Genomic DNA, 25521 nt, shown 5'->3' on the forward strand with positions numbered 1-25521 from the left:
AGGGCATTACTTGATTTAGTTTGGCATCTATCCATGGTTCCTTCATTGGATATTTTTTGATATCCCTATCCATAGTATGATGGGATTGTAATTTTGAACAGAATGGATGTGCAATCTACAACTTTATTATCAATGACAAAATCCTTTTTATTAATTTGCTGTCAATTGATTTCTTATTTAGTATTATCATTTGCTTGAATAGACCACAAAACTATGATAGTGCATTACTTAAATTTTCATGTCCATATATTGATTGATTGCATCAGGTCAGCTTACAAACATATTTCAACCAATACAAACATAACCATGTCCCTTATATCCCCCTTATAACAACAAAAGACATGTCAATCACCATAAACATAACCAATACACAAACAAGACCTCTAAGCATCCTAAGTTCTACATTCTTAAACTTGTTCTGCTCCTCAACCAAGCCAGCATTCTTCTCCATAACTCCATTTGTCGTTTTCAACTCCTCAATCAGACATTCATTTTTCAGCATAACTTCCTTCATCATTGAGAGTTCCTCAAGCATAGCATCATTCTTGACCACAAGCTCCTTCAATAGCATAGAGTCTTCAGCCTTCATACCCAGACCACTGGATTCATCTGTGTCCGCTACATCATCTACCCATCGAAAAAAATTGCAGTTTGACTCATGGCCCTGTGACATGTGAACTTCAGAAAAAGAGGGATGAGAACAGAGGATGATGAAAATGAGGAAGAAGACCATACCTTGGGTAGATAGCAACAATAAAAAGCTTTCCCTGGGTTCGCGTCTGTCCTCGACACCCTCACCTTTGCCTCTTCACCGCATTTGCATCGAGGGTTTCCGCCGTTAACAGATGACCTACCGCCACCATTTCCCTTCGTGCTTGACCTCTGTTGAACGCGGCCTTTGAAACCCTCACCCATTGTCATGTTCGATTCAACAATAAAGAGCACAGGAATTGCAGTTTGGAGAGAAATCGAGAAGGAATTTTGGAGATTCAGAGGATTTGGGGATTTGGATATGGTTCTAGGGTTCACTGATTTGGGAATTTTAAACCCAAATCGAAGGGACTAAAATGATCGATTTAATCCCCTTATAACTTTGTCCTACGTGGCCGAGTCTATGTGTCACTTAACGTTGGTTCCATCCCAGGGACTAACGGCCCAACGTGGTTAGGGACTACTATGACCGACGGAGACAAACTCAGGGATTTTTTTCACCATTAATGAAATCCAGGGACTAATATGACCGACGCTTACAATCTCAGGGACCAAAATGGTGATTCACTCCATCAATCGGGTATCCAGTGAAATTCTCGTCGACGGCAAATCGTCTCTGTATCTGTATCGCTCCCTACCCTCGTTCAACCTTCTTCTCCGTCGATTGAAGCCATAACGTCTGTATCTGTAATCGCCTCACCCATTGTCTCAAGTATCTACACTATTGGCCGCCCAAAAAATCACCTCCAAAATCGCATCTGTATCGATTCCTCACCTCGTTCAAACTTATTCGCCGCCGTAACAAGCCATCGTGGCCGGTGTTTGAACCAGTCGCCGCCATAGCAACTCTGGCCTTCATGAAAAATCAGAACCTTTTATAACCTTTCTCTGTTTCTCTGTTTCACGAATCCAACGGAAATTAAGGTTTGAAATCAAAGACTGCTGCAGACCACCGCCGTCGTCGGAAACCAACGTTGAAGGGAGGGTGAAGGCCGACGGCGCCCAAAGGAGAAGGGACTGAAGGGTGAAGGCCGGCGACGCCCAAACCACGTTGTTCATGTTCACGTTCCAGTTCTATTTTGTTTCAAAAAACACTCAAAGCAACTAATTAAATTTCAAAAAAAATCAGAGCAACTAATTAATTATTTAATCTGTATTAATTAGTAAGTTAATTTAAACACTCACCTGCTATGGCCAGTCAAAAGTGTTGGTCCAAAATTGGACCACATTTTTACTAGTCCACATTAGGCTGAGCGTTAAAAAATCATAACAATAATGTAAAAATATCACTTTTTAATAAAAAATTTATTCAAGATCTAATTTCTTTATATTGATAATATTTTTATTCTTTGATATCTTATTCAACTTCTTAAATTTTAATTATATTTTGTTTGGTTCAAAAAAAATTATATTTTTTTATTGTATATTTATTTTATGAATTTATGTGAAGAAAAATGAACTTAAATATTTAATTCATTTTTAAAATAATTACCTAAAGATTATCTTTTTTTTTGTTACAGGAGAAAAATTAATGACAAAGAAAAACTAGCTCAAAGCATCTAATTACAGTGATGCAGTACGATTCATTTGTAAGATATAAAATTGAAGGAAAATCCTATTGTAATTTTTTTGGGTACATGGTGGGGCAAGGCCCCGAAAAGCAAAAAGCTACACTATAGGAACTCTAAGGGAAGCAAAAACAGATATAAAATTGAAGGAAAATCCTATAGTAATTTTTTTGGGTACATGGTGGGGCAAGGCCCCGAAAAGCAAAAAGCTACACTACAGGAACTCTAAGGGAAGCAAAAGCCTCAACGGCATCCTGATACAAAATAAAAGATGACGACATTCAATCAACGGAATATCCAGGATGTACACTCCAATTTTTTGTCACCTAATTAATACCATTTAAATTTTCATATTATTTTTGCTTTTTCTATTCTTAAGTTTTTCAATTTAGAAATTTATTTACTGTATTAACTCCTCAATTCGAATTCTAAAAATAGTCGTTAATTTCTGATACTAATTTCTGAGTACATTTTATTTACTATTATCATTTGTCAATTAAATTAATTACATTTTGAATTCGAATTTTAAAAATTGTCATAAATTAATGAGTTGTATCTTTTATTTAAAATTTCAAAAAATAAAAGATAAAATTTAGTGCTCTAGCACTAGATCGGATTTTGAAATAATTGAAACCCCAATCGGAATTTTCCTTTTTTTTAAAATAATATTTAGGATAAATTCAACTTTATTTGTTTTAAAATATAGCTAGCATACTTTCCAACTGTAAAAAAAAGCCTTAAAAATATTTTTGGTCCCTCTAAAATTTGGGTCTTTTGGTTTACACCCCTCTAAATTGTTTTTTTTGGTATACACCCTAAATGTAAAATAATATTGAGGTTTCAGCCCCTGTCGTCATGTTACATCGTTTAGAGGGACTTAAACCAAAGAAAGAACGTTGATTTAAAAAATTGTTTACTATGTTGGGTTTCATTGGGGCTGAAATAAAATATTAAATTTTCATTTGCAATTGCAATTCATAAATTATCATATTGCCTATAAATATTTATGGATGTAATAGTGCCATTTTGGAAGATTGAGTCCAACACAAGGTGAAATAAACCCCTAATCCTGGATCGAAGAATGCAAGAAACGAAAATAATAACTTATTGGATTGGCTATGTACAATTAAGATTCAGTAACATATTCACCTGAGAAATTGGCGCATTTGGCATTGGCAGGCATCACATCATAAAATAAGGCTTCAAGTATTGGTCCATCACCCTCTATAAGTAATGCCTTCAAATTTGAAAACGGTACCAAATTGCAGAACTCCATGCATGTGCCGGAATTCTATATAAGCAGAGCATTGGATTTGAACTCTCCATATGCAGCTGATAGAATGACTTAGTGCAATTTACAATTGTGACCAGAACAACTAGCTTAAACTGGAATACAAGTCTTGAAGAGCAGCATACAATGGCTCAGCAGCCTTTGGTCTGTCCACCATCCCTAATAGAATGTCAGATGTGGTGAGATAAGGATCACCATAGAAGCGCAAATTCGCGTCCATCCTGGTTGCAACGACATTTCCTTCCAATGATACTCCCACAAATGCACCTACAATTAGGGAACATTTAGTGTTAGCCAATATTTCAAACATATCATGAAGTAGAAAAAAGATTATCCAAAGTGAGTTATAATTAAGAAAATACTACAGAAAATTGATAATATTAGCCGGTTATTAAATTGAACGGCCAACCATACAATCTTGCACCTCAAATGCTCATGACAATCAGAAGAAGATTATGAGATATGCATCAAAGTTTCACTGCAAACTACCTTTGCTGCAACTATAAGTATAACACATGCTAGAACCTCTATCTCCGGCTCGGATATCTGCCTCGAGCACTCTTCCGAGAGGCCCTGCTGCAGCACTACAACCAGCACCAAGAGACAAATGCATGCGGCTACAAAATGTCTTGACAGCTTTCGTATCACGAAGCACAATTATAAAATCCATAAGTTCACCACCAATCTGAGTACATAGAATGAGCATGAATTCATCAGTCACAAAAGAGATCATATAACCAAGTAAACACATAGTAGTGCATGCCTCCAAGAATTTTGATTTTGATAATGAATTCCAATTATAATGGCAATGTTCAAGATTTTACCAATGGTAGAGTGGCATGCAAACACGGTTGCAAGAAAATATTCTATCAAGTATCAACAAAGAATTGAAGAACAAAAGAAATTTCTAGACTCTATACTATTCTTTCTTTTTTATTTCAATTTAATCAATATCTGAAACACAACAGTTGAGATATGTTTCCACAATCCTAAAACCCACGTATGGTCTCCTTACCTGTGCACCCCATCCTAAACCGAGGGAGAATATGGCTGATGGCGCTGACCACAATCCATCTGATCTTCGAGCAACAACCAAACCAGTACCTAGTTTGTAAGAGAGCAGTGCACCAGCTTTGGCAACTGTCAAAATTGCTAGCCCTTTGGCTCCGGTGAGAATGGATAAAGGGATGGACTTCTCAGGATTTGATATGGCCACCTGTTCATTGAACAAGTTATGAGTTAATAACAGCTTGCAGAACTAATGTACTAGTATTCGGACATATCAACAAGGCAATTACTTGTTCAAACCTAATAGCATTAGCAAATATCAACCACAATCTCAAACAAACATCATAGAAGCAATACATTATGTTATTACTAGAATATGAGAACAAGTCACTTGCTCAATGCATGACACAAAGAAGAAAAAACAACCTGGCAGTAGCTTCTTAAAGTGTTAGATGATTTATATATCTCATGCTCCATAGACAAGCCAATAGGAAGGTTAAGCCACCCTCTAGCACAAGTCCAGTCCATCACATCATGCTTTGCCAGCTGCACAGCATTGCTAACTGTATTGATAAGAACACCTTGCAAAGGGTCAAGCCTATCATAGCAGGCATCACACACCCTCTGTGGATTCCTTTCCCTGAACTTAACCGGCAACAAACATCGCCCTTGCGTACACCCGCGGCAGAAAACACCACCGCAGAACCGGCAGTGATGCCTGCCGCGGGTAAGCACAGTAAACGGAGCAGCACACCCCATACAAGCAGTAGAAGAACTATCAGGCAGCCACTCAGGAGGCTCAGCCTCCAGCACCTCTTTGTAGGCACCATAATCAATCCCAACCAGCTCGAAAGGCGGCGCACTCGGTGTGTAAACTGATGAGTCCATGACAGTATCTCCATTCTTTCCAGAGCCAAAAGAGGACACATTGGAATCAGTGGACAGCTGATTAGCAGTTTTAGTTCTTCCAGTCAAAAGGGCCAAGGCACCACCAGTAAGCATATTCTTCAGGCTCACCATCTCTGGAGTCTTTTTAGCCAAAGATGGTGTGATACCATGAGACTCGTCATTTGATTCATAACCCCCATCAAACAAATCTAGAGCATTAAAATTAAACTGATTCAAAAACTCTTTTTCTTGGTCTGGAGGCTTAGGTTCAGCCCTTGTAGACTCACCATAGCTACAATTATCATCATCATATGAGGGTGGAAATTCATCATCAGAGGCTGCCATTTCATTCACATCAGATTGCATTATCCAAAATTAGCAACCCGAGATTGCAATTGAAAGCTTCAGTCTATAATCCTTGTTGGAAACAACTGGGAAAAAACATTGAAACTAAAATTGAACAAGGCTATTACAAATAACAAAACCTAAATTGAGATGCGTATGCATATAAAGGGATTAAGCAAGGAGGCGCATGCTTATGGAGAATTGTGTGAGAGAATAGAATAGAGAATAGAATATTCTTCACCTGATCATAACAATTTTTTTAGCTATGATCAGGTGAAGAATATTCAGAATAGAATGGAAGTTGAAGCAACAAACCTAGGAATTTTCAAAATTATCTTGGAATTTGATTATCTTATCCGATAAGTTAAATGTCAGTTCTATCTAGTCATTTGAAATACAGAACATCTTAAGGTATCTTTTGGGCTATCTTTTTTTTTTTTCTTCTGCTAAATATGATTATGATCATATTCATATAATAAGGTGAGATATTTGTTATCTCCTTTATGTTCACTTAATTTTTCTCACACCTCCCATTAGAGGTTTAGATGCATGCCATTATTTAAACTCAAAAATTTTCCTTTCCTTACGTTACGTTATAATTTATATAATTTTTCAATTCTATTGTATTATCGCACTAATTTGTTATAAAATGTCACGCTTGAAAATTATAAAATATTTTAATTAAACTAAATAAATTAACTAATTTTACCATTTGTCTCAAACATGATTGACTTTTACTGTTTACATTTTTTTCAAATAAAAATAACGACCTCCAAATTTAACTTATATTTCAAAGAAAAAATAAATTAGATATTTTATTATTCACAAAAAATGAAACTAAATTTAACATATAAACTAAATTGCATTACTTTAAAAATAAATTAGGTTTTAGGCTGTAACTTCTCTTAACACTAGTTGATGTTAGATTTAACATCGTTTTACACCCTTCCTTTAAAAAAAACATCGTTTTACACACTCGGTTGATCTTATTGCTGTTTTTTCTTTGTTCTATGAATTCTATGAACATGAGAAAACAGCCTGAATAAAGATTCTATAAAAGGAAAAAAAATACATCATATTAGTACATAATCAACTTCAGACAAAATTAAATTCTCGTCTCATTCCATAAATATTATGTTACAGTGTAGTGACCGGGACTCATACTCTAAGCTTCTTTCCAGGTTGAGGTGAGTCATCATATTGTTGGCCACCCTCATCATTCCCACCATCCTTCTCCATCTTCTTTCTGGCAAGTATCTTATTGATCTTATGCAAGTCATTGTTGAGCTTCTGATCCTTGTTTTGCTTTCGTGTCTTTCGCCCATCTTGCATCTTCACACCAAACTGGAATGCAGCTTTTGGCATTGCTTCCTTCTGCTCATTGTATGTGGCCCATTCCTCTTCAGTTTCAAAGTCCCATCTATGAAGACGTCCCTTTGCCTGTTGAGAGTTCAGATTTCAATACTCCAATTTTCACCACATAATTGAGTTATCACTTCTAAGTGGACAACAATATGACTCAATCCAGAAGCAGTTTCAACAAAATTATTTTTGCCAACTAGTTATTTTGAGATAAAAGCAAGTATAAATGTACAATAGTCATGATGACAAGATATATTGTAACTTGTAAGCCACTTCAATTAAATAAAAAGAAATGCAGTCAATTTCCTCATCAGTAAGTAGAGGTTACTTACCCTTCCACCCATATCCATTTTGGACAAGTCGGCTTCATCATCACTGTCCACTACCTCACGGTTATATTCTTGATACCCAGGGTAACATTCAGAGTAACTCTCCGAGATGAAGTTGGGATCTTTTTCACGAGCATCTTTCTCCCTAAGCTGTTGAAGTCTCTGGTCATCTCGTTTAAACACTGATCCTAAACCTCGATCTTTTTCTTCTTGAGTCATGAAGCGTGGATCCTGTGGAATATTTAAATCTGCTTGTGCATCATAAGTCTGCATGTCTGGCTGAAGATATTGATCTGGGTAAGCCAGTTGTTCAACATACTGGTACTCCTGCCACTCTCCTTGGTAGCCACCAGCCAAGGCTTGTGTTTGCATTACATCATATCCATTCTGAGACCAAACAGCGAAATCAAAGTACACGTAAACTCAATACACCATTGAACATAAGTCAAGCATAATAAATCTTAAGAGAAGCAAATATTATAAATAAGGGGGCAGGAGTAGGGAGTTTTTTCCTATCATATTCCACTAGTAAATCAACGATCCAACACTAAAATAAACAGCACAAACTTACCGGTTCTTGCCACACTTGAGGCAGCATGGAGGGTGGGACAGGACCATAACTAGGTTCAGTGAAATATGAAGTTTTTTCTTTGTTCCTAGGAGACTCTTCCATGTCCTCAGAGACAGGACTCTGGCTCGGGTCTTTACCAGGTATCTCATACTCAACACCATCACCTACAAAAATGTCATCATCATCTGTTCTAGCAACAGCTGGGCCTTGTTTCTCTCTTGAATTAAGTGGATTTTTCTTTATGGGAGGTGGAGGTGGAGGTGGCGGAAGGAATTCACTTTCGGTTTGATTCTTTAACCCCCCACCTTCAACCTTTGTTGGCTTATCCTCTTTGTCATATCCATTACCAGCAGCCAAAATTTTACCTGGAAAAAAAGGGAGTGTGGCAGGAACCTATTAGCTTAGCTATTGATTCCAAGAAAAATTATTTTAAAAAATGTGCATGAGAAAGGGGACTAGGATCCTCTCATGCGCAAATTCTGTCATGTTTCCTCATGTTGAAATTGTGTCCATCTCTCTTTTCATAAACAGTTAAAGGGTCTCCCACCTATACCTATTTAATGCATAAATGTGAAGAGAGAGATAGACACAATTTTAACATGAGAGAATTTTCACATGGTGTTCTTGATCCACGAGAAAGGATACAATGAATGTTTATCATTCATTATCTCCCTGGTTATTTCTCTAACATTGAGAAATTCCTCAACATCATTGACCTATGCAACTCAAACTAATAAAAAACAAGAGTTTCACACTCATTTATAATAAAAGAAATTCACGTCGAACTATGGCTTAGAGTTATGAACAAACCCATCCTGATCTTTTACATAAAATAACTAAAATGCAGAAATACACCTAAGATACAGCAGCATGTTTTTTAAGAAAACTAAATGTGCGTCTAGAATATGATAATAAAAAATTCTAAAATGATCTGCTCAGGGCAGTATTACCTTTTACATCTTTTTCTTTCTTTTTCTTCTTTAAGACTTTCCCAGAAGAACCAAGACGAAGATAAGTCATTATTTTAGCAATTCGATCTAGAACAGACCCGTCAACATTAACTGTAACCATTTCCTGTGCAGAATGAAGCAAAGCATATAAGGCAATGTATGTAGAGACAAGCTGTCCAGTGTAATTGGGCAAATGTCAAAAAGGAATCGGCAAGATCATAAACCTCTGGCACTGGACAGTCAGCTTTACTGCGGTGCAAGGTTGTTGGAATATCATGATGAAATCCACTATCCTACCATATTAAAAATGAGAATTTCTGTCAGAAATTTGCTTTCAGGGAATTTAAAAGGTATAATATAAAAGAATTAGATCAAACAGTTCACAGACATGAGTTTTATTAACCCTGACTTTGCCAAATAACCACCCTATTCTTAAGATATCTATTATATCTGGTATATTGAATAACTCTCTGTTCCCTTCATTACTATGAGTATTATCATATCCAGGTATCATATTCCTTATGCAGACCCAAATAAAAACAGATAGATGCAACATGTAGTATTAGCCATAGGTTAACATTGCACAACAGCCACAACTTTTGTTCATGATCGATTCTGCATTGCATAACCCTGAGAATGGTGAAGATTAAAACAACATAGACCATCACATATTCTTTTAATGAAGTCACAGGACTTGATGGTTATATCATAAGTGTGAATACTCATATAAATATAACCTTCGGTATTCACTCCTCATTTCTCATATAATCACAGTGAAGGCTAAAATGAGTTTTCAAAACAAGCTAAATGCTAAATAAATATTACTGAAAAATGGGAAATAGCCATAGAATCTTTTGAAACATCATTAACTTGTCAACAAAACAGAAATTCTCACCATGTCATAAATAAATGTCATTCGACCAGGCAGGAACATCTCATTCGTCTTAATAATGGTCTGAGGCTTCACAATCCACTGATAAACTGACTGAAACACATATAAAAAGTATCAATATCAACGGGCTCTAATAACTCCTAACGTAGCAGTTTCAATTTTACAACTTAAATTTGCAAAATTATTCTCCAGTTTCTATTTTATATAAATCTACAAAAAGAACCTTTGCAGTTGCTGTGCGAATTGATACTTGTTGGTCTTCCTTAGATGCTCTGTCAAAAAACACAAGCACATATTAAAAGTAAGATTCACCAAAGATAAATATTTAGAATTCATAAAATCATTTAATCCATAACGGCACAACAACATAACTACAATCACTGACAATTCTGATTCGAAAATACCTGGATTTCCCATCAACATCATCAACAGCATCTGGCTTCTTAACAATCTCACTTCTTACTTTATTCAGCAAAGCATAATCCAAACCTTTGACCAAATGTGTGTGCTCCACATCACCTGACCAATATCATTAAAGCCAACATGCCAAGTTATTAGGATTACCATCTCAATTAAGCCTCATTTGTTAAGTTAAGGTACATGTCATTCACATATATATCAATTCCAGAATCATGCTTGTAATAATAGAGACAAATGTTCCATCCTAATGCAAGCCACAATATAATTAAGAAAAAAACAACACGTAGCAGAAAAGGAAATAGATTATGGAGGGACACGGTATAAGGAATCTAAATTCCAAGCACCCTGTATGCCTAAGAAGTCCCACTCAGTTAGAGCAACCTTAATTGGATTGGGTGGATCGACATCATCGAAAGCAAGCCGAACTATATTATATGGTTGAATATTAGAGTCTACGATATATGGAAACTTTAAATCACCTATGTTTGGGATAACTGTGACAAACGAAACGTATTGAATCGTGAATTCAATACATTTTATGCTTACGATTCCAATGTACTTAAAATCCGATTCCCCAGTAGCAAACCCTCTCAAATTTTACAAAGTAATTAGCATTTATTACACATACAACAATAAAAGAAACCAAAAACCTAATTAGTTAGGCGAAACGGGTAATCAAACACACTTCAGACCATTTGTTTCTAAGCAAACCAGGACAACAATTGGTTTATGCAGAACAAATAACATTGAATTACAAAGTTACAAACCTCCTAGGTACTTGCTCTTCTCAATAGATAATTTGTGTGCATCAGATGACCTACAAAACATCACCACATTGTTGTTAGAGAAAGACCAAACACTCTTTTCGGTTCGCGCTATAATCGAGAAACTCCAACCACAAACATGAACCATACAAATTTGTCTAATAAGGCGGCGAAAACCTTACCGGGGATCTACAGTACCAGGAGGAGCAACAGCATGAAATCCAAGTTCAGTTTGCTCATAATCAGGATTCTGATCCTCTCTACGCTCTTTAGCTCGATCTCTATATTTCGGAAGTTCCGGCTCTTCCGGTTTCTCTTCCCTGTAACAACATCATCACTATCAATCACAACATCACAAGAAAAACTTCATCAAACGCATGCATACACAAAAATTTGCAGAGAAACGATGTGATTGTGAAAATGGATGAAATTGGATTGAACTTACTTGCGGCGAATTGGTTTCTCCTTGTGATTTTTCTTGGGCGCGGTCATGGCGGAAGAGATTGAATGAAGCTATTGCTCGTGAAGATTGAACGGTGTTGGAATGGAAGAGAGGATTTGACAATGGAGCTAGGGTTTTGCGAGGGAACGCCAGAAGCATATTCAGGGGCCAAGGTCACGGGAATTAGATTTCCCACCCCTGGGTTTAGAATTGCCACCCTAGTCTTTTTAAAAAAATGCCGGGAATACCCTCCGGGACTTAAACCTCCATACCAGTCCAGAGGTTGATGTTCTGGACTAGTCCGAGAGTTAAACCTTCGGATTCTTTAATTACAGTTAAAATAACATGACTTTAGTCCAATTGCAGCAAATATAACATGACTTTAAAATTGAAAAGTTACATAATCCAATTTAAACAAAATTACAATACAATAATCCAAGTTAAGCATTAGAAAAGTAAAGCAAAATAACAATACGAAATCTAAGTTCAGCATTTCAAAAGTTACACAAATAGTCCTTAATATAGATTAGTAAAGAACTAATATTAATCTTCTGTTATGTTTGTGAAGCTTCCAGGTGGAGGTGCACTGTCCTTTGAAAATACCTGTATAATGAAAACAGATTCAAATGCTTTGTTGTAGATGTGGAAAAGATTCAAATGCTTTATTTTAGATGTGGAAGAAGATTATCATACCTTGACTACATTGGACAAGGTTATATTCAGATAACAATTAGACTTTCTAGGAGAGAACACAGCGACCTGAAAGCAAAGTGAAGAAACGATGTGATGTCCAAGTTGTCCAAAGAAGCTTAAAATGTTAAAGTTGCCTATAGATTAACCTTTTGGAGAAGCAGAACAGATCCAACAGTTATGTCTTTCGCAAATACGCTTTCAGTGAAGACCTTGTGATGGATACTAGCGCCAACAGTGCCCGTAGGGTCCTGAATCTCAATCTCAGATGTCATGAGAGAAACATGAATCATTTCACTGAAATATAAGGAGGAATAAGGAAATACCTTGAGTGTAACTGTTGCATCTCCAAACCCATTGGGATTGCAGGATTTGATAACACCGATGACGTGATCTACTCTTTCATGATGGTGAGTGATTGCGCCCAGAGGAGTGGCAGATCCGTTTAATTGCAGGGCTGAAAGCAAAGCATTGGATTGGAAATCGGGATCGGTGTCGTGGCCGTCTTGGAGGACTTGCCTAACGAATTGTTGGGTTGAAATGTTTGGTTTGTCGTCGGTGGATCTGCGGTGAATCATGGCGGCCTGGACGGCGCCAGCTGGGCCGGGAATGAGAGGACGAGAGCTGGAGGCAAGGTTGTCTTGGCGTTTGCAAGGGCGGATGAAGGTTGATGGTGGATCTTGTTCCATTTCTTCTGGTTATTTCCTGCAACAAGGGAAGAAGGGAAGTAATGTAATGGTGTAGGATGCATTTGGTGCATAGGGGACTAATATAGGAAGTAAAGGGATTTATGGTGTAGGAGGAATGAGTAATGGGGTTGGTGGTGAAGATTAATGGTGGTCAGAGTTGGTTGTGTAGGCAGTGATGGTGGTTGAGATTGTAATTGATGGTGGTCAGAGTTGGTTGTGTAGGCATTCTGCTGCTTGATAAGGGTGATCCAGGACTATAAGTTTCGGATCACTCCAGGACTTTAAGTTTCGGATCAATCCAGGACTATAAGTTCCGGACTGATTCATAATTAAATTTACCACCCCCCTTTTTAAGACGTCCGAGAGTTGAAAACCCGGATTAATATGAAACTTCAAGATTCGTACCTCTAAAACCAGATACTGTCACAGACAGAAACGTGAAAATGCAGTGACAATAATATGGGACAAACAGACCTCGTTACAATACTGGAGCATTGTCTTAATACATGTAGGAAAATATTCTTGCTAATAATATGGTTACAGACATGGTTACAACATTACAAACATGAATCATATTATCAATCTTCTGTTATGTCTGTTAAATCAAAGTTGGTAATAACACAAGGACCAATCCAAACAGTGTGTTCAGCCATAAATCTATCCAAACGCTCTTTATACGGTTTACACCATTCGGACTCGGGTTCTTCAACGTTGTATTCCCATTGGGGAGCAATTGGCGGCATAGGATGTCCAGACACCAACTTCAGCTACATTTAAGAGTATAGTAGTAAAATTAGATATATTTCAATATAAATTGTTTAACGTGACAAGAGAGTGTATTAATAAAAAAGAAGATATGTATTTAATTGAGGATATACCTGTACAAAGTGATTGGTCACATGACCAATAGCTATGACAGGATGTTCTAACGGTGGGTCGCCTCCTCTCATCGGAAGGTAAGTGTAACTAGATTTTAACGAGATGGAGATGAAAACCACCCGAAACCGGTTAGCAATAAGGTACCCCATCTCCGGTAGATGCATCCATTTGGCTTTAGTGGCTCTACCATCAGGAGGGAGAGTGAGACGATTGTGCATGGCTTGTACCACATCATAACCCCACATGCGTGTATAGTGTTTCTCATAGAGTGTGAGTTCTACAATCAGCTCTTCCCTAACCCGAGGCCAACCGTCCTGACCGTTCTGAAGGTCCAGCAATGCAGCGACGGCTCTGTATCCACAATTACCATCCCCGACAACATCTATCACTTCATGTATATATGGCCATAAAAAAGATGGCAACTCCGGTAAGTAGATTTTGGAGCCGGTGGCCGTCATAGCCATCTTGTTCTTTGACTTAGGAGCTTGCGATGTTGGAGTTGTTTTAGGAGTTTTGGTGAACCTAGGTTTCCTCTTGCTAGCTTTCGATTCTTGTTCTTTGGTCTGATTGTCAACATGTTCCCAATGTGAAAGGTCACGCTGGGTGGATCCTATTGATTGACCTCTGGGAGGTTTGGTTTTCCTCTCCTTGGACGATTGATTGTGCTTTATCTTCACTTCAGGAGGACACAATGAACTGATTTGAGGACAATAAAGCTCTTTAAGCTTCCTTCTCAGCATACTTTGGCCCGCATCATCCAAGGTATTGAAATGAGCCCACAAATCCTCAATCTCTAGCGGCATGCATCCACTGTTTGAGGTTTGACTCTCCACAACAGGCACTTGTTCCCAAGAAAGTATCTTCCATAATGGATCAACTGCTGCATACGGAATTGAGGCCATACTCTGAAGTGCACAAGCGCAAGGTAGTCCATGAGTGACTTTCATCACGCAACCGCATTTCTCACCATGACCCCAAAATCTGTTTTGTTCATCATACATTAGGTGAAGTGCATGTTTAGCAACGAATCCTCTCATATTCTTATACATTGGAGACTTGAAACGGTGCTCTACAATGTTAATACTGCGCTCAAACGATGCTTGTATTGCATTGTGGCGTACAATGGTCAACCTATCAATTGCTTCCCATGAATCGCACAGGTTACCCTTGCCATTCCTAAGCATCTTCTTCAAGCTTGCATGTGCACTTTCAGCCCTGCATACAAACATGAAGCTAGTCTATCAAGCCTATCAAATGCATACAAAAAATGAAACAAGCCTATCAAATGAATCAATTCTATCAAATGAAACAAGTCTATCAAATGCATACAAAAAATGAAACAAGCCTATTAAATGAATCAATTCTATCAAATGAAGCAAGTCTATCAAGATTGCATGTGCGTAGTACCTGTTACTTGTTGTCGTTCCAAAATGCTTCACTCTGTTTGTCCATGCCTTCACAAATTTCTCCTTGTGAACCAACCAAGTGTCATAAATGTACGATGTGAACCTTGGATGATCCTTACACATATCACACATGTCGCTCCATTCCTCCTCAAATTGTGTAGTTGTTTCCGCATATACCACTTCATTCCACTTTTGCATCACTAAGGCTTTAAAATCCGTTGTGTCAACCCACAATTTGCACTTTGCCTCAACATTCTTGTTTATGTGGAATAGGCATAGTAAATGGGTAGCCTCAGGAAAAATATTCCGAACAGCACTGAGTAAAGCCAATTCCCTATCAGTCACAATCACTCCAGGTAATCGGGCAGGGTCAGCAAGTAGAGATTTCATGCACTCCAAGGCCCAAACATAGTCAGGTGTGCGCTCACGAGTCATGTAGCAAAATGCAATGGAGTAAGTCAGACCAGTAGAAGTGAGGCCAACCATTTCAAGCAATGGAATTTGAAATTTGTTTGTCTTGTATGTGCAATCCATGATTACCACGTGAGGGAATGTGTTGAAGAGTTTAATAGCATTAGGATGAGCCCAGAAAAGTTCCATAATGACACCCGAATCTTCTTCATGTCTTTCAAAGTGAACATAGTTGGCTTCTGCCAACTTCTTCAGCAAATATTGCATCTCTGTAAGTGGCCCGCGGTCTAATTCTTTAACTTTTTTGATGCGATTATACACTTGAGTGATGGTAGACAAGTTACCCGGATTATTTTCCTTCAAAGTGGCCAACATGTGTCTCGGTGGGACCCAATTGTTATTCATGCTGTCGACTTGAACCTTCTCTTCTTCTGTTAGTCGACCAGCATAGGAATGGCCAACCAAAGATCCAGCTGGTTCATGGTTGTGTACCCCTTCCAACACTTTCAGCCACCAATTTTTATCACCCTCCGTAGGTCGTCCTTTAAGTTTAAAAGGACAATCACATTTTTGTGATCCGGTGGAGTTGTACTTGAAGGACTTAGGGTCCTTGTACGGGATGTACACACCATGCTTCGAGCACCGCAGAACAATATACATATTTCCACCTTTTCTGGAATAATCAGACCTTCCAGTCACAATCGCATATCCATTGTCCTTCCCAACATTCTTAGCCCATTGTTTAAGGTCATCAACAGTTTCAAATATCTGTACAGTGGTAACATATCATTTTAAAATTAGTAATCAATTCAAGCATCACTAAACAATAATGTCATTATGGTATACGCAATGAATACCTGATCGGTCGACCATAAATGAGTGGTATCCACACTTATATGCTGAACATTATCTTGTTGTTGAAGCAACATTCCTTCACTGACATCATTATCTTGTTTTAGAAGCAGCATTTCATCATCATAGAAAAATGTGCTCGTCATACTGCCTGCATAAACCAATCTGCCACTGGTTAACAGTCCGTATAATGAACATTCGTACTAATCCGAGACTATAACTCTCGTACTAATCCGAGACTATAACTTTCGTACTAATCCGAGACTTGAACATTCGGATTTATGTCGGGGCAGAAAAGTTGAAGTGATGGTGGTGGCACCTCGTGCCACCTCTCCACAAGGGCCGATATAAGCCCTGGATCCGTCTCTACATAGCTGCACCTGACCAGTGGATACAATCCGCTCCTCTCCACAATCAAGCGGACCTCCCTGTAATTGTCCCCCTCACACGTCATCAGCCCGAGCTTCGTACCAGCAGTGGCAAGCCTCAAATCACCTCGCTCAGAATAACGAGGGTCAGTGGTGCCTAGTAGGGTATGCCACGTCCACGGCGCTATGTGATCCGGGTAATGCTGCAGAAGTGACAACTCAACCGGCCCACCAGGAAACGGTGGATCTCTCTGGAGCGGCGGCATATTCGGATCCTCTACCTCTACATCCTCACCCTCAATCTCAGACTCAGACCCCGACTCCGACCCCGACTCCGACTCCGGCTCCTCAACTGCATCAATATCAAGTGAAGAGGTGGAAGGCTCAACAGTATCGTGGGCGGTAACCTCAGGCGTCGACTGAGGAGAAACCTCAGTAGCAGTAACCTCAGGCGTCGAGAGAGCAGGAACCTCAGTAGCAGGAACCTGAGTAGCAGGAACCTCAGTAGCAGGGGCAGGAACCTCAGTATCAGGAACCTGAGTAGCAGGAACCTCAGTAGCAGGGGCAGGAACCTCAGTGGTCGCCTTCGGAGCCCCCTTCCTAGCACCCTTCCTAGCCCGCTTCCGAGAAGTCGACACATCTGTATCATGATCACCTCGCCTATGAGAAGCGTGGAGATAGGCACGACGATCGGCCAACTCTTCAGACGATACCCTCTTAGTTTGCTTTGTCCTCGCCATAATCTATCAGAAAAAATAAGGAAAACAGATTAATAGCTATGTAATGAGTAACTAACTAGTTGAAGCAATCCACAAGTATACATAGTAAACTAATGTTATGAAATTTCAATACAATTCAAATAATGTTATGAAATTCAAATGTGAAATCTCAAGTTGGTTATGTCCTTAACCACTACCCTAAGATAGCCAAAAGCATGGAAATTATCTTCACCCCATTCATCTTATCATGAAAAACAATAACAGAAGCAATAGGAGAGACAGTACTGAATCTCTCAAGTCCGAATCTTGAAGTCCTGGACCAGTCCGAATCTTGAAGTCCTGAACCAGTCCGAATCTTCAAGATTCGGAGTACGAATATCCCCAAATTCGCACCTCAGAACCCCATATACCCCAGAAATCACAATAGGAATGAAATTTCACCAAATCAACTCATAAAAAGGGATTCGAAACCTAACCTAAACTGAAATACCTAAATTTGAAACCCTAAATTTGAAATCACAACACTAACTCATCAAAATACACATGATTCAAAATACACATGATTCTTGGTCGTGGATTCCAACAAATTACCTCAGTGTGGTCGGTTTTGAATCACAGATGATTCTTGGTTGCTTTTGGTCGTGATGTGTGGGTCGATTTGGGTGCCTCTGGGTCGCTTCTCCTGAACCAGTCCGAGAGTTGATGTTCTGTCCCGTTACAAATGTGAATCTGAATTGATAGTTTTGTATATTATTAACTGAGTCCGACATTTGAAAATTCGGAGGAGTCCGAATGTTATACATTCGGACTAAAACACGGAGGGGCAATATTGGTTTTTCCCCACTTTTAAATGGGGTGGCAATTCTAAACCCAGGGGTGGGAAATCTAATTCCCCAAGGTCACTGGTGTGATGAATGCAACGAACGGAGATAGGGGGCGATTTTCAAATTACTCAAATACCCTCACCCGCGGGGGTATTCATCGGATATGATGAAATCGACGAACCAAACCGAATCAATTAAATTGAATTGTTTTTTTGTTATTCGATTCAAAACTGATCGAGACGGATAAAAGTCAATGAAAATTGATTCGACTTACTGTTTGAAAAATTAAAAAGTGAAGAACCAACAAATAATATATATTTATTGAAAAAAACTTTAAAATAGAACATAATAAATCACATACATATTAAAAATCATGACAATTTTAAAAAAAAAAATCATGACCGTCTTCCGCTCTTTCTTTTCTCTATCCTCCCTCAGTCCCCTTCTGGTCTCCCATAGAACATATCCACCACCACCATGATTCTACTTCCACGGTCCACCACCATGCACGCCTTCAACCTCCACATTGCGGTTGGAGGTTCCACCACCACACCTCCACATCCTCGTGCGATTCCACGGCCACGTTTTCCTTTTGTTTTTCCTCTTCGAAAATTATTGCTATATAATTGAAGTTGTGTAATGGATGAAGAGGATATTTGCTTCTTTGAAGGTGTTTGATGGGGATCATTAGATTAAATTGGCTTTAGAAAAAATAAAACACATTTGGTTCCAATTGTTTTATTTATTTTTAGGCTTAAATATGTTAATTGGTCTTTGTATTATAGGAAATTATTGTTTTTATCCATTAAAATCTTCTTGTTTGACTTCATGTCTCATATTTTTAAAATAGTTAAGTTTGAGTCCCTAATTAAATCAATATCTAAAGAAAAAATATTGGAGGCTATACTTCTTTAGTTTTTTTTATGAGCAAACTATTTCTTTAATTATTTTCAATCCTCGAGATTGTATTGTGAACTTTTGAATTTTAGGAGAACATAAATGCAAAATTTTATGTTCTTTGCACAAAGGGAAAAATGAAGATTAGAGTACAAAATCTATTACATTGCGTGAAAGAAGTTTCAATCCAATCCCGAACAAAGCTCTCGATAACACTTGATGACAACCTCACACACTTGACAAAAAGTCATGAGTTAGGTGATATTTTATGTTCAGACAGGTTTTCCAAAAGGATATGACTTGCTTCATAGGCAATACATCAAACAAGGCTTCATCCAAATACTTGCCAATGAAAAAAAGTAATAAAAACCTGCCAATTAGCAATCAACTCCCCTTCAACAGTCGCCCATTGAAGCTTATAGGGTTTGGGATAAGGAGTAGCCTACATTGGTACAATTACCCCATAATAATAAGAGATCTAACTTTCTCTAAGACCAAACACTTTAAATTGATCCAAGAGGAGTAGTTCAGTTGGCAATGCAAATTGAGTGTGTGAGAAGAACTATTGGGTTCGATCCCCACACAATACACTCTGGAGGAGTGATGGTGAGCCTTAACTGTGACTAAATCTTGAATCTAATAACATTTAAAGGGTGACCGGATACCGAATGTTTATAAAAAAACACCTTAAATGAAAATTTTGAACATAATTTAACTTTGTGATAATAGTATATTTAGAATAGCGATACAAAAATCTTTCTAGTGAATAAATTGCCTCCATCACCTAATGAAACTATGAAAGTGAAATGAAAGAGTAATCAGAAATAAAATGCTAAAGGACATGCCTTTTACATGATAGTTTAATACTTTAATTTGACCTAGCAAATATGTGCATTACAATATTACCTATATACTCCCTTGATCGACAATTCCAATAATGCCTCAAATTTAAAATGTGGATAGATGCTAGGTTCGGCTAAGAAATTATTATAGCATTGTTGCTTTCAGCTTTCAAGTCTGTGGCATAGTCTCCACACGAACGTGTCTAATATGAATAACAAAAATTTCTGCCCATAATTATAGTTTTAGAATCAATCGTAAAAGAATTAAAATATGCACTAAATTAAGTATTTGCAAAATGTGGACTATGAGAAAAGTACTTTTAGTACCTCGCTGAGAGTAGTGTCTGATTAAAAAAAGTGAATTGTTATTCAGATTCCCCACACAGACCCCTCATTAATGTATGAAAAGTCTTAAATACCCTTAATGAAAAAAAATATAAAAAAATCCCCTCTCTTCACATTCTTTCTCTCTTCTCTCTCCTTACCTCTTTCCTCTTTCTTCCACCCCCACCACCCACCACCACCCACCGCCACCACCGCCGCAGCCGCCACCACTGCCGCCACCATCGCCGCTGCCACCACCACCACCACCACAACCTCCATCTTCTATCGTTTTTGAAAATATCCAACTTTAGTGAGTTGTTTCTGTCGTTTTTTATTTTTTTTTATGCAAATAAACGCATTTTAGAAGTGCGTAGTTAACGCACTGTTAACGTGCGAAGTAAACACACTTTGAAAGTGCGTTTTGCTGCAAGTTTGTACATAACTAATATTAGATGATTTTTAAAAATCGTGAGACTACTAGAAGGTGTAGGAATTTGGAGATTCTAACTGCATAATTGAGCTTAGAATGATCCTATTACCTTAACTAATAAGTGACAGTCCAAAATTCCTTCCGAAAATTAAACAGGAAAAAAAAGAAATATATGTGTTGCGCTCGCACTTTGAAAGTGTGTGACTATCGCACTTTGAAAGTGTGTGACTATCGCACTTTCAAAGTGTTATAGTGACAGACTTTCAAAGTGCGAGCGAAAAAAATTTATAAAGGATTTTTTTGGATTTTACAAATTTATCAGAGTCTGAATAGCTGTGGGGGTCTGAATAACAATTCCCTTAAAAAAATCATACATGTACCATTTTTTTTATTACTAATTACGTGTACCATCTTATTGGTGAGCTATAAATTTAAATATATGTTGGACAATCTCTTGAGATGAAGAGTAGATCTTATATAAGAATTAATGACTTTAAGAAATTATGATTGGAGTGTATTTTACTCTCTCCAAGTGGACAATCTTTGATCTCACTAAGCCTGCCATGTGAGTTGGTGATCGGACAAAAAATGTGCTATGTAAATACTCTGGCGTAATAAAGACTTATTTCAAATAGTTTTTTTAGCAAAAAAGTTTGTAGGAACCAATTTAGATTTCACCATATATTACAGGGATTAAAAACATATTTAACTTTAAATTTTTTACAAAATTGAATTTGCTAAAAATTAGTTTAATGATTTTAAATAAAATTTAAATATAAAAATGGAAAGTCTAAAAAGATTCAATAATTAATTGTTACATTTTTATTTAAATAAATTCATATATTAATTTAAAAAATTAAGTGAAGTAAAAATTGATTGACAAATTGATTTAAAATGAAAGCTTAAAAAATGGCATGCATACAAGAGAAATAACTTCACAGTGTTAAAAAAAATGAAACAAATAATCTTCAAATTTAATATATAGGGGTTGATAATTGATGTTCCAAACAAGGTACTTTGGGAAACAAAATAACAACCAAAATTTGATTCAAGAACATCATCGTCTAGAGACCGAACAATTAGAATAATGTCATCCATAGTATATACATTCAGGAAAAGATCTCAGCCCAGTCATCGTCTGCATGGCACCTCCTGATTGGTTAATATATGAAAAAATCCTACATGGCATGCAGTCCTTCATTCCTATTATCCTACACTTTTTTTTCTTAACCTACACCCACCTCTCTTTAATACTAATAATTAATACCAATTTTTCATTCATCAGCCGTTTCATTCTTAACCTATTCCTTTTTCATTCACCAGCATCTCTTCCAATTTTTCTTCACCAACGCCCTCCTCCTCTGAAATTTAACGACATTTTCGCCTGGAAGAATTAAGGCTACGGGTCTCAGGTGAGATGCGCACATTCTCTCTTTGTGAGTTTCTTTTTTCTCTGTAAACACTGATTGAACTCCTACCATTTTCTCTGTGTACTATTTGTTTTCAAATCTGCCCTACCCAATTATATCAGATCCGCGATGCATATGGAATTCAAGATTTGATTAGGAGCTTCCATTCTCAGGTACGAATTTCAGGCTCTTCGGTTTCATGATGTTTACAGTTAATGAGTTTTAGGGTTTTCATTGCTGTGCCGCCTCCTAATGGTATTGTTTACTGTCAATGCCGGCAAAGATTTCTGCATCAGAAATCTAGGACATTTCCACAAAAATACATCTTCTTGGTTCACTGTCCAGGTAAAGTTTTACTTCTATGTGTATGTATCATGTCCGGATTTTCCTAGTTGTTGGCCGTTTGGTTTAAATTGAAAATCCCTAGCTGAATCGAGGAGTGATAAAAATGAAAATGATGGAGCACTTACAAGAATTCTCTATGTGCTCAAGAGAGTTCAATGTGCATTGTTTGATGTAAGTCACTTTCTCATTATCCCATTTCAAGTTGGTTATTTCTGACAAAATACTAAAATTGTGGTGGTGGGATCCTTTTGTAGAAATTTGGAGATCTTTCCTTTCTCACCTTTTAATTTTTGAACTTGATTTTCAGATTTTTATGTTTTATCTTTGTTCAGTACTTCTCCCTCTCTAGATTCTCATCCTCTCCTTACGGCTATCTCAAGTAAGCCTCTTCTCTTTTCTCTATTCACTTTTATTTCAATTTTTTGTATTCCACTAGAAGAATAAAAAAATTGATTGTGCTGTTTGACAATGAAAATATGTGAATCTACAAAAGAGAGATGACACCCCCAAAGCAGTAATCATTACTTGACAGCAGCAAGGAACTTTTGGGTCCTCCTAGGTGAGAATGTATTTTGATAACTTCATTTGTCAATTTCTTCATGCTATTGAACTTGATATTTTATTTCAGTTACTATTCTGTAGTGTTGGACAAATGAGTAAGTTTGGATCATGGGTGAAAAAGTCAATTAGAATATGAAATCTTAATTATAATTGCTTTGGGCCAATCAATTTTATTTTCTCTGAAGAAGGCGACACATGATTGATAAACATGAAAGTTCTTCTTTATTACCCATTGAAACATTGAATTGTGTAGTAATGAGCATGATGTAGGAATCTTTTTCATCTCCTTTGATGGTTTTGTTGTAATTTTAGTAAATTTAAAACAAAATGTATTCATGTTAGGTGCCAATTAGCTAGACGAGAATTGTCATTATTCTGCCCTTCAAATTTTGATTCAGTTCCACTTAGTTAGTATAAGTTATCTCATTTTAGCCTATTGGTCAGTATACAGTCCAGCTGTATTTATTTTGAACCATTTTGTATCCTTTTGTTATTAGGTTTGGACCTTAAATTTAACATGTTTCTCTCTTTGGATTATAGGGGCTCATTGGCTCATCTTCCTATCAAGTTAGAGTGCATTGAGTTGGGCCTTTGGATGTTAGAAAAAGATATTCGTGATAATGAAAGCTAAGTTGCTGCAACTTGGAGGCAAGGAACTATTTTCTGTGTTGAAAATTCAAGATAATGAAAGCTAAATTTTTGTAGGATGTAATGGACAAGAACTAATAGCTATTAGGAAGATTACATACTTTGTAATTGGTATTTACTGAGTGAGTGAAGAGACAAGGCAGTTGCAATATGTAGTTATAAATTTTTACTTTAAATGTTATGATTAATTAAAGCATTGTTGTTGTACCTCTTTGTTATACTTAATGTGTTTTGGTTTCAAATCTGGAGAGGCCAAACGTGGATCAAACATGAATTCCGGATGAGTTTTTCAAACATGCACTTAGTCCTTTTTATTATAAAAACTCCAGTTCACTCATTGTGGATCTAAATTTCACAAGCCTCAATACATTTTGGTGCATTTAGATATGTAGATGTTGATTCATATTTTATGTATCATGTTCCTTCAAAAAGTAGATATTAAAATATATTCATTTTTGTGTTATATATTGTTATTAAAAGTTATTATTTCTCACCCAGTAGCTTAGAAGAGTTTAATTTCTATACACTGATGGAGTAAAGAATTGAAACATTTTTTATCCTATTTCCAAGTAACTAAAATAGCAAGAACAATTTTAAAATAGCATAATTTTTGTAAACAAAAAAAATATACAACAAAAAAAATTAAACGTTCAAAAAAGGCCTAAAATATCAAATTTATTATTAAATTTTTAGTCCATGACTTAAACCTAAAATCAAATTAGCCTCAAAATAAAATTAATGCTATGACTCTATAAAGTCTTCAAATTAGCCTTAGAAGTAGACCACGAATTAAACCCAAAAAATAGCTTTACAATTAGTATACGAATTTAACCTAAAATTAATACTAATAAAGTCTTCATGCTATTTCCTTCGAAAAAAAAAAAGTCTTCATGCTATTAAAATGGAAATTTATTACATTTTTGAAAAATGAAATCAATGCATAATGACAATTTATGCATTGTAATTAAATCCGAAATTTTAATGTGAAAAAGTCTTCATGCTATTAATGATAATAATTAGTGTTTTAATCATTCAAAATTTAAATTTGAATTTTTACCCAACATTTAATACGAATTCTTAATAGAACAAAATTTTAAAATCAACATTTTTCATAAAAAAATTATAATAAGAAAATGAAAACCTTTTAAAATTATTTAATTTCGAGTTTACATATATATGTTGTAAAATTTTAGAAATATCATATTATTATATCATATTATAATATAACATTAGTACTATTAATATGTAATAATTATATATGCTGTCAAAAAAATATGTAATAATTATATCTATTAAGTCAATCATTACAAACTTCCATCAATTTGAATTTTAGGTTTCGTAAAAAAAAATTGAATTTTAAGTAAAAGAGGAAAATAATATCCTAATGAATGATATTGATTAAAACTTTAAATTTAAAACGAATAAAAGGAAACAATCTCAAAATAATGAGACTTGATGAGCAATTATGTAAATTTGTTTGGAGATGCCACGTACTAATTTAATCAGAGGATGCCACGTACTATAAATAAACACTATCAAAATAATTATTTTGGTCTTATAATAGGAAGGTAGTAACTAATAATTGATACCCTTCAAGAATAACACATTCTACTGCATAAAAAAAGAATAATAAATTCTACAAACAAAAAAGCTTAATTCCTTATTTAAAAATTTAAATATTAAAAA

At 36.5% G+C, this 25521-nt stretch overlaps 5 protein-coding genes and 1 long non-coding RNA gene across 7 annotated transcripts; 1 reads left to right on the forward strand and 5 right to left on the reverse strand.

Annotated features, from left to right (window-relative positions):
* Positions 1-3361: 3361 nt before the first annotated feature.
* LOC130726779 (uncharacterized) lies at positions 3362-6252 on the reverse strand. Its single transcript, XM_057578083.1, has 5 exons — positions 6127-6252; positions 5005-5897; positions 4586-4786; positions 4060-4255; positions 3362-3837 (listed from the first exon to the last, which is right to left on the reverse strand). The coding sequence occupies exons 2-5, from the start codon at positions 5830-5832 to the stop codon at positions 3656-3658; spliced, it is 1407 nt and encodes a 468-aa protein (XP_057434066.1). The 5' UTR covers positions 5833-5897; positions 6127-6252; the 3' UTR covers positions 3362-3655.
* A 480-nt stretch (positions 6253-6732) lies between these two features.
* Positions 6733-11736, reverse strand: LOC130722575 (suppressor of mec-8 and unc-52 protein homolog 2). The gene is made up of 11 exons (XM_057573341.1): positions 11545-11736; positions 11282-11419; positions 11103-11152; positions 10320-10434; positions 10139-10187; positions 9919-10008; positions 9248-9316; positions 9024-9147; positions 8074-8438; positions 7506-7889; positions 6733-7251 (listed from the first exon to the last, which is right to left on the reverse strand). The coding sequence occupies exons 1-11, from the start codon at positions 11589-11591 to the stop codon at positions 6970-6972; spliced, it is 1713 nt and encodes a 570-aa protein (XP_057429324.1). The 5' UTR covers positions 11592-11736; the 3' UTR covers positions 6733-6969.
* LOC130722576 (uncharacterized) lies at positions 11540-13157 on the reverse strand. The gene is made up of 4 exons (XM_057573342.1): positions 12558-13157; positions 12381-12482; positions 12235-12300; positions 11540-12144 (listed from the first exon to the last, which is right to left on the reverse strand). Exons 1-4 carry the CDS (start codon positions 12918-12920, stop codon positions 12085-12087), a joined length of 591 nt encoding a protein of 196 aa, XP_057429325.1. The 5' UTR covers positions 12921-13157; the 3' UTR covers positions 11540-12084.
* A 288-nt stretch (positions 13158-13445) lies between these two features.
* Positions 13446-13966, reverse strand: LOC130722577 (uncharacterized). Its single transcript, XM_057573343.1, has 2 exons — positions 13799-13966; positions 13446-13687 (listed from the first exon to the last, which is right to left on the reverse strand). The coding sequence occupies exons 1-2, from the start codon at positions 13961-13963 to the stop codon at positions 13499-13501; spliced, it is 354 nt and encodes a 117-aa protein (XP_057429326.1). The 5' UTR covers positions 13964-13966; the 3' UTR covers positions 13446-13498.
* Positions 13967-13973: 7 nt separating this feature from the next.
* Positions 13974-16614, reverse strand: LOC130725542 (PKS-NRPS hybrid synthetase cheA-like). Its single transcript, XM_057576762.1, has 4 exons — positions 16474-16614; positions 15207-16384; positions 14027-15014; positions 13974-13982 (listed from the first exon to the last, which is right to left on the reverse strand). Exons 1-4 carry the CDS (start codon positions 16612-16614, stop codon positions 13974-13976), a joined length of 2316 nt encoding a protein of 771 aa, XP_057432745.1.
* Positions 16615-22155: 5541 nt separating this feature from the next.
* LOC130723477 (uncharacterized) lies at positions 22156-24051 on the forward strand. 2 transcript variants are annotated; one of them, XR_009014289.1, is made up of 6 exons: positions 22156-22284; positions 22404-22454; positions 22565-22797; positions 22934-23005; positions 23120-23185; positions 23728-24051. It is a non-coding gene; the product is annotated as an uncharacterized LOC130723477 (long non-coding RNA). The 2 variants fall into 2 exon arrangements; XR_009014290.1 differs by having other exon boundaries at positions 22172-22308.
* The last annotated feature ends 1470 nt before the right edge of the window (positions 24052-25521 follow it).

Source organism: Lotus japonicus, chromosome 6, assembly GCF_012489685.1.
Source record: "Lotus japonicus ecotype B-129 chromosome 6, LjGifu_v1.2".
NCBI lineage: Eukaryota > Viridiplantae > Streptophyta > Magnoliopsida > Fabales > Fabaceae > Lotus > Lotus japonicus.